General features: G+C 46.2%; 1 protein-coding gene across 1 annotated transcript in view; it reads right to left on the bottom strand.

Moving 5' to 3' along the window:
- Window positions 1–9,310: 9,310 nt before the first annotated feature.
- LOC307117682 (uncharacterized protein) overlaps window positions 9,311–10,000 on the bottom strand; it is a 4,254-nt gene continuing 3,564 nt past the window's right edge. Inside the window, exon 2 of the mRNA XM_079802675.1 lies at window positions 9,311–10,000. This exon is cut by the window's right edge and continues 1,247 nt beyond it. Coding sequence (XP_079658801.1) covers window positions 9,854–10,000 — 147 coding nt within the window. The 3' untranslated portion in view covers window positions 9,311–9,853.

Consider the following 10,000-nt stretch of genomic DNA (forward strand, 5'->3'; position numbering starts at 1 on the left):
ACACACACACACACACACACACACACACACACACACACACACACACACACACACACACACACACACACACACACACACACACACACACACACACACACACACACACACACACTGCCCCTGCCCCTAAACCTACCCATCACACACACACACACACACACACACACACACACACACACACACTGCCCCTGCCCCTAAACCTACCCATCACACACACACACACACACACACACACACACACACACACACTGCCCCTGCCCCTAAACCTACCCATCACACACACACACACACACACACACACACACACACACACACACACACACACACACACACACACACACACACACACACACACACACACACACACACACACACACTGCCCCTGCCCCTAAACCTACCCATCACACACACACACACACACACACACACACACACACTGCCCCTGCCCTTAAACCTACCCATCACACACACACACACACACACACACACACACACACACACACACACACACACACACACACACTGCCCCTAAACCTACCCATCACACACACACACACACACACACACACACACACACACACACACACACACACACACACACACACACACTGCCCCTAAACCTACCCATCACACACACACACACACACACACACACACACACACACACACACACACACACACACACACACACACACACACACACACACACACACACACACTGCCCCTAAACCTACCCATCACACACACACACACACACACACACACTGCCCCTAAACCTACCCATCACACACACACACACACACACACACACACACACACACACACACACACACACACACACACACACACACACACACACACACACACACACACACACACACACACACACACACACACACACACACTGCCCCTAAACCTACCCATCACACACACACACACACACACTGCCCCTGCCTCTAAACCTATCCATCACACACACACACACACACACACACACACTGCCCCTAAACCTACCCATCACACACACACACACACACACACACACACATGTTTGTTTTTGTGAAATGTGAGGACATTCCATAGGCGTAATGGTTTTTATACCGTACAAACCGTATTTTCTATCCCCTTACACTGCCCCTAAACCTAACCCTCACAGGAGACTGTGCAGTTCACTTTCTGTGAAAAAAAACTCATTCTGTGATTTATAAGCATTTTGAAAAGTGAGGACATGGGGAACGTCCTCATATTTCACCCTCTTTTTGTAATACCCATGTCATTATACACATTTGTGTCCTGATATTTCACAAAAACATGCCCACACACTCACACGCACTCACACACACAAACACACTCTCACACACACACACACACACACACACACACACACACACACACACACACACACACACACACACACACACACACACACACACACACACACACACACACACACACACACACACACACACACACACACACACACACACACACACACACACACACACACACTCACACACACAAACACACTCTCACACACACACACACACACACACACACACACACACACTCACACACACAAACACACACACTCACACATAGACTGCAGATAATCTTTGGAATAACAGCTTCTTTCTTTGTCTGTCTTTTGTGCATGTGTCATGTGTCTGAATACATGAGTAAAGAGACACACACACACACACAAGTCAAGTCAAGTCAACTTTATTTATATAGCGCTTTTAACAATGTAGATTGTTTCAAAGCAGCTTTACAGTGTTAAACAGGAAAATAATGCAGCATAATTTTATTCAGCTGTATAGCCATTCTGGAAAAATTTCAAGTATCATACAGTGACAGTGTGGGCTTTAGATCAATAATTTGATCAGTAATTTAGTTTAAATGGTTAATTTAGTTTATTATTTAGATGTATTTCGATGTTTAGTTGAAAAATTTAGTGTCCCCAACTGAGCACGCCAAGCCAGAGGCAACAGTGGCAAGGAAACCAAAACCCCATTAGGTGACCTAATGGAGAAAAATAAACCTTGGGAGAAACCAGGCTCAGTCGGGGTGCCAGTTCTCCTCTGGCCAATTAACAAACAGCGTATTATTATTATTATTCTGGCAGTTTTACAGCTCGGAGGTCATAATAGATCAGAATATTCGAGGGACCGGGGGCAACATGCTGGAGACGGGTTTATTGAGGATGATGTTGATTAAATAATTATTAAAGTGCAATATTCGAATGATCGGAGGCAACACGCTGGAGACGGGTTTATTGAGATGCCGTGTCGATGAGGCAGTTTCAGGGGGAGTCTAATCACGGTCTCCCAGACACTTCGGGGTCCTGTGTTGGTCTTCCGTGTTCCACACCGTGTTGAGCATTATCGTGTTCAGTGTGTGTTCAGCATCCTCCTGTGGTCCATCTGTGCCGCTGACCACACCAGACACATCAGACTCAGTCTTCACACACATATTCACCATCATAATCTGTGTCTGAGATCAGGACGTCATTCATTCAAACACTCCTGACCATCCCGAGCGAGAGGAGAGGGACAGAGATGAAGATGTGAGGAAACGACTGAGGTGCTGCTCAGACACATCAGATCAGTGTGAGACAGGCGAGGCCTGTGTCCCCGACTGAAGTCATAGGGAAAAACGGAGAAACTGTAATTACAGCAGAATCCATAGAACAGACTGTAAATATGACGTATCACACAGTAAAGCTAGACCGTCAGAATTAGGGGATCATGCTAGAAAAAGAGTAACAGCACAAAGTGACTCATAACACACTACACCATAGCACCCACGGAAACATGGCTGGAGCATCACTGGACTCTGGTCAGGGGCTGGAGCATCAATGGACTCTGGTCAGGGGCTGGAGCATCACTGGACTCTGGTCAGGGGCTGGAGCATCAATGGACTCTGGTCAGGGGGCTGGAGTCATCACTGGACTCTGGTCAGGGGCTGGAGCATCACTGGACTCTGGTCAGGGGGCTGGAGTCATCACTGGACTCTGGTCAGGGGCTGGAGTCATCACTGGACTCTGGTCAGGGGCTGGAGTCATCACTGGACTCTGGTCAGGGGCTGGAGCATCACTGGACTCTGGTCAGGGGCTGGAGTCATCACTGGACTCTGGTCAGGGGCTGGAGCATCACTGGACTCTGGTCAGGGGGCTGGAGTCATCACTGGACTCTGGTCAGGGGCTGGAGTCATCACTGGACTCTGGTCAGGGGCTGGAGTCATCACTGGACTCTGGTCAGGGGCTGGAGTCATCACTGGACTCTGGTCAGGGGCTGGAGCATCACTGGACTCTGGTCAGGGGCTGGAGTCATCACTGGACTCTGGTCAGGGGCTGGAGTCATCACTGGACTCTGGTCAGGGGGCTGGAGCATCACTGGACTCTGGTCAGGGGCTGGAGCATCACTGGACTCTGGTCAGGGGGCTGGAGCATCACTGGACTCTGGTCAGGGGCTGGAGTCATCACTGGACTCTGGTCAGGGGGCTGGAGTCATCACTGGACTCTGGTCAGGGGCTGGAGCATCACTGGACTCTGGTCAGGGGCTGGAGTCATCACTGGACTCTGGTCAGGGGGCTGGAGTCATCACTGGACTCTGGTCAGGGGCTGGAGCATCACTGGACTCTGGTCAGGGGCTGGAGCATCACTGGACTCTGGTCAGGGGCTGGAGTCATCACTGGACTCTGGTCAGGGGGCTGGAGTCATCACTGGACTCTGGTCAGGGGCTGGAGTCATCACTGGACTCTGGTCAGGGGCTGGAGCATCACTGGACTCTGGTCAGGGGCTGGAGCATCACTGGACTCTGGTCAGGGGCTGGAGCATCACTGGACTCTGGTCAGGGGCTGGAGTCATCACTGGACTCTGGTCAGGGGGCTGGAGTCATCACTGGACTCTGGTCAGGGGCTGGAGTCATCACTGGTCTCTGGTCAGGGTCTGGAGTCATCACTGGTCTCTGGTCAGGGGCTGGAGCATCACTGGACTCTGGTCAGGGGCTGGAGCATCACTGGACTCTGGTCAGGGGCTGGAGCATCACTGGACTCTGGTCAGGGGCTGGAGTCATCACTGGACTCTGGTCAGGGGCTGGAGTCATCACTGGACTCTGGTCAGGGGCTGGAGTCATCACTGGACTCTGGTCAGGGGCTGGAGCATCACTGGACTCTGGTCAGGGGCTGGAGCATCACTGGACTCTGGTCAGGGGCTGGAGTCATCACTGGACTCTGGTCAGGGGCTGGAGCATCACTGGACTCTGGTCAGGGGCTGGAGCATCACTGGACTCTGGTCAGGGGCTGGAGTCATCACTGGACTCTGGTCAGGGGGCTGGAGTCATCACTGGACTCTGGTCAGGGGCTGGAGTCATCACTGGACTCTGGTCAGGGGCTGGAGCATCACTGGACTCTGGTCAGGGGCTGGAGCATCACTGGACTCTGGTCAGGGGGCTGGAGTCATCACTGGACTCTGGTCAGGGGCTGGAGTCATCACTGGACTCTGGTCAGGGGGCTGGAGTCATCACTGGACTCTGGTCAGGGGCTGGAGTCATCACTGGACTCTGGTCAGGGGCTGGAGCATCACTGGACTCTGGTCAGGGGCTGGAGTCATCACTGGACTCTGGTCAGGGGCTGGAGCATCACTGGACTCTGGTCAGGGGGCTGGAGTCATCACTGGACTCTGGTCAGGGGCTGGAGCATCACTGGACTCTGGTCAGGGGCTGGAGCATCACTGGTCTCTGGTCAGGGGCTGGAGCATCACTGGACTCTGGTCAGGGGGCTGGAGCATCAATGGACTCTGGTCAGGGGCTGGAGCATCACTGGACTCTGGTCAGGGGCTGGAGTCATCACTGGACTCTGGTCAGGGGCTGGAGTCATCACTGGACTCTGGTCAGGGGCTGGAGCATCACTGGTCTCTGGTCAGGGGCTGGAGCATCAATGGACTCTGGTCAGGGGCTGGAGTCATCACTGGTCTCTGGTCAGGGGCTGGAGCATCACTGGACTCTGGTCAGGGGCTGGAGCATCACTGGACTCTGGTCAGGGGCTGGAGTCATCACTGGACTCTGGTCAGGGGCTGGAGCATCACTGGACTCTGGTCAGGGGCTGGAGCATCACTGGACTCTGGTCAGGGGCTGGAGTCATCACTGGTCTCTGGTCAGGGGCTGGAGCATCACTGGACTCTGGTCAGGGGCTGGAGCATCACTGGACTCTGGTCAGGGGCTGGAGCATCACTGGACTCTGGTCAGGGGCTGGAGCATCACTGGACTCTGGTCAGGGGCTGGAGCATCACTGGACTCTGGTCAGGGGCTGGAGCATCACTGGACTCTGGTCAGGGGCTGGAGTCATCACTGGACTCTGGTCAGGGGCTGGAGTCATCACTGGACTCTGGTCAGGGGCTGGAGTCATCACTGGACTCTGGTCAGGGGCTGGAGTCATCACTGGACTCTGGTCAGGGGCTGGAGCATCACTGGACTCTGGTCAGGGGCTGGAGTCATCACTGGACTCTGGTCAGGGGCAGTAGTGATGACCTGTCTTTAATTGATTTAGTAAAAGTAGGTAATGTGGCTTCTTCACGTCTCTCACTCAGTGATGGGAGTGTTTAAGTCGGGATACCGATTATCTGGCAGCAACGATTTTGAACCCTTTGAGACCTTTAGGTAGTCCAGCCCATACTGGGCTAGAGTACTCCAGAACTGGCCATATAAATGTGATATATTTGTGTTAAAACATCACAAGGAAGACCCGCTTTTTCAGCAACACAAAGATAACAGATTCTAGGACGTGCTTTTCATAATCATGGACTTAATGTGGGTGTCCATGACAGATCGGAAGAGATATGAACTCCAAGCAGTTTAAAGGTGGAAAATGGTTCAGTTTTGGCAAATGTATCCTCTCTGAGTATTCCTTCATACACTTTTCCAACACAGCTGAGTAATGACATCTGGCGGTAATCTGCTGGACAACTGGGCTTTGGGAACAGCCTTGACTATTGCGCCTCCTTACATTGTTTTGGAAAAATATTTTATCGCATACATGAGTTAAAAATATCGCATAACACCGGCGACAGCTCCTCATGAACGACGGACCCGGGGTCGAGTCCCGCTTGGAGCAGGCGAGTTACACAGACATTACACAAACCATCTGAACAATGTTTGGAGTTGTGGTAACTGTAGTATAAGCGGAATAACTGACCGTGTTACCGCCTCGGGTGTGCATTATTTTTCAAATAATTCAATCATTCCTTCTTTAGACCAGGGGCCTGATGAACAAACATTGCATTTGCACAAAATGAGCACAAGCAATTTTCCACACACATATCATGGTTGATTAAAAATAAACTAGGCGTAAATATGTGTGCATCCTCTTATACTGCATGTGCTGATGCATGTGTTTATAATGAGGTGTATTTAACATGATTATAAGGTCACCAGGAATACAAGCAGTTTCAGTCCTCCCTACATTTTTTCGGAAATTTTGAATAGATTTTAGACACACACACACACACACACAGTTCTTTGAAAGCCTTTATTGCAGCAGTGAAATCACTCAGTGCTGGTGATGGGAGAAGCTTTGGCGACCTCTGCTGGTCAGAACAGAGGAAATACAGCAACAGCTAAACAAACAGAGTCACATGATCCAAGAGTTTCTCTCTGAGGTGGTCCTGGTGGGAGAAGCTTTTCTCTTTTAGTCACACACACACACACACACACACACACACACACACACACACACACACACACACACACACACACACACACACACACACACACACACACACACACACACACACACACACACACACACACACACAGGGGGCTTTCAGGAAGTCCAGAGAAGCTCTATATAATAAATCAGGCTTTATGTTCAGCTTTTGTTCCCGCAGACCTGTAGAAGCACTGAGGGTCTGAACACACACAGCATTAAGAAGATTAGCTTCTTCATAAGTGATGACGATAAACACTTTCTAACGGTAAAGCTGTATCCTGTCTTTCACAACCCTGTCACATACATCACACTCTCATTCATTCTCTCGTTCATGTGCTTCCAGAGCTCACTCCCGCTCAGAACCCAACGGACTATAACATACTGGGCTGTTTTAGTGCCTACAACACTAATGAATACAGCTCATTCGCAGGCCCACTTAACTGTAATTGAGACAGCAGTGAATTAGATCATTGAATACTGAGTGAATTTGACCAATTTCTGTGTTATTCCTCACCTCCAGACATTATAGCTAAAGTTTAACTTGCTCAGTTCTGGTTCTCGAAACCCCCAATAGCTCGTTCTCCATTGCTGCATCTTTCATGGATGTGACATGCAGATAATAACTACCTAAATTATTAATTGAATGTTATATAATCAATGAACTCTTCAACAATTCTGAGTTAGTCTGTAAGGCCTGTTTCTAAACCTTGCAACCAAATAAGTAAAGATTGAAAGTTTAATTTTCTATATTAGTTGTCAAATTAAATAAAGTAATAATTGCGAGATTAACTCATAATTCCGAGAAATAAAGTCAGAATTGCTCGAGAAATAAAGTAATAATTGCTAGATTAACTCATAATTCCGAGAAATAAAGTCAGAATTGTGAGATAAACTCATAATTCCGAGAAATAAAGTCTGAATTGCGAGAATAACTCAAAATTACGAGAAATAAAGTAATAATTGCGAGATTAACTCGTAATTCCGAGAAATAAAGTCAGAATTGCTCGTAATTCCTAGAAATAAAGTCAGAATTGCGAGATAAACTTATAATTCCGAGAAATAAAGTCAGAATTGCTCGTAATTCCTAGAAATCAAGTCAGAATTGCGAGATAAACTTATAATTCCGAGAAATAAAGTCATAATTGCGAGAATTGCTCGTAATTCCTAGAAATAAAGTCAGAATTGCGAGATAAACTTATAATTTCGAGAAATAAAGTAATAATTGCGAGATTAACTCGTAATTCCGGAAAATAAAGTCAGAATTGCTCGAGAAATAAAGTAAAAATTGCTAGATTAACTCATAATTCCGAGAAATAAAGTCTGAATTGCTAGATAAACTCGTAATTCCGAGAAATAAAGTCATAATTGCGATATTAACTCGTAATTCCGAGAAATAAAGTCAGAATTGCTCGTAATTCCTAGAAATAAAGTCAGAATTGCGAGATAAACTTATAATAACGAGAAATAAAGTCTGAATTGCGAGATAAACTCGTAATTCCGAGAAATAAAGTCATAATTGCGAGAATTGCTCGTAATTCCTAGAAATAAAGTCAGAATTGCGAGATAAACTTATAATTTCGAGAAATAAAGTAATAATTGCGAGATTAACTCGTAATTCCGGAAAATAAAGTCAGAATTGCGAGATTAACTCGTAATTCCGAGAAATAAAGTCAGAATTGCGAGAATAACTCATAATTCTGAGAAATAAAGTCAGAATTGCGAGATTAACTCGTAATTCCGAGAAATAAAGTAATAATTGCGAGAATAACTCGGAATTACGAGAAATAAAGTAATAATTGCGAGATTAACTCGTAATTCCGAGAAATTAAGTCAGAATTGCTCGTAATTCCGAGAAATAAAATCAGAATTGCGAGATAAATTTATAATTCCGAGAAATAAAGTAATAATTGCAAGATTAACTCGTAATTCCAAAAAGTAAAGTCAGAATTGCGAGATTAACTCGTAATTCCGAGAAATAAAGTCAGAATTGCTTGTTTTGAATGTTCCGAGAAATAAAGTCAGAATTGTGAGATTAACTCGTAATTACGAGAAATAAAGTCAGAATTGTGAGATTAACTTGTAATTACGAGAAATAAAGTCAGAATTGCTCGTAATTCCGAGAAATAAAGTCAGAATTGCTCGTAATTACGAGAAATAAAGTCAGAATTGCGAGATTAACTCGTAATTCCGAGAAATAAAGTCAGAATTGCTCGTATTTACGAGAAATAAAGTTAGAATTGCTCGTTTTGAATGTTCAGAGGCTTGATGAACTGAATCGCCTGTTGGATTGAGAACTGAAGCGAGTGAAATGGGCAGAGTGTGACCTCGCAGAATGAGAAGTTCTGATTCGCTGATTGTAAACTCGCAGATTGATTTCACTTCGTCGTGTCTCACAGTGTCGCATCGAAAGAGATAGAAAATAGAATTTATTTGAACATGCTAATTGTTGCGTCCAGCTCTTGTGGAAGACTAGCGGAGTAATGCATTCTGGGTAGTGTCTTTGATTCAAACCCTCTTGCTGTTTGGTTTAAAGGTGGCAGTGCCAATCAAATAATTGCAACAGTTCTATCAAAAATTAAACTCAGTAAAAGAAAAACGCGTGATCTCGATTGAATCATAGGCAAGAATATGAATTTATTTAAATGCTTGAGTAAGGACGAAAGTCAACATTTTATTTTATGCATTTAAATATTATCAATTGTTGTTTGTATACTTTACAAGTGAAAGCTTTTAGTATAAATTGGTGCTCACATATATTTGTGCATTAAAAAAATGACATATCAGCCTTATATTGCAATCTCACACGGCAGAATATTTCCCATTTTTCCAGAGACATATGTGACTCATATTTAATAAATAATACATGCACGCACAGTTTTAACGCAATTATAATCACATTTTTTCTTATTTCATGACTGAACTACGACTTTTCGGGCTGAGACATATAGACTGAGAACATCTCATCTGACAGCAGATGCTGAACGCGCTTCTCTCAGAATCTGATGTCAGCAGTTTTCACACACATCTTTCAAAATAAAGATGGCATTGAAAAAACAGAGTTATGTTTGTTGTTGTTTCTTTGACTGCACACAATGCCACTCACTCGCTGAGATGTTGGAGTGTGAATAGATATCCATAATAAAGGCTAGATGTCTTAGGAGTCTCTAACGTCATTACCAGTGGCCATCTTGTGACAGGCAAGCGTTCTGGCGGCCATCTTGTGACAGGCAAGCGTTCTGGCAGCCATCTTGTGACAGGCAAGCTTTCTGGCGGCCATCTTGTGACAGGCAAGCGTTCTGGC

This window comes from Gobio gobio (assembly GCF_949357685.1).
Source record: "Gobio gobio genome assembly, chromosome: 21".
NCBI lineage: Eukaryota > Metazoa > Chordata > Actinopteri > Cypriniformes > Gobionidae > Gobio > Gobio gobio.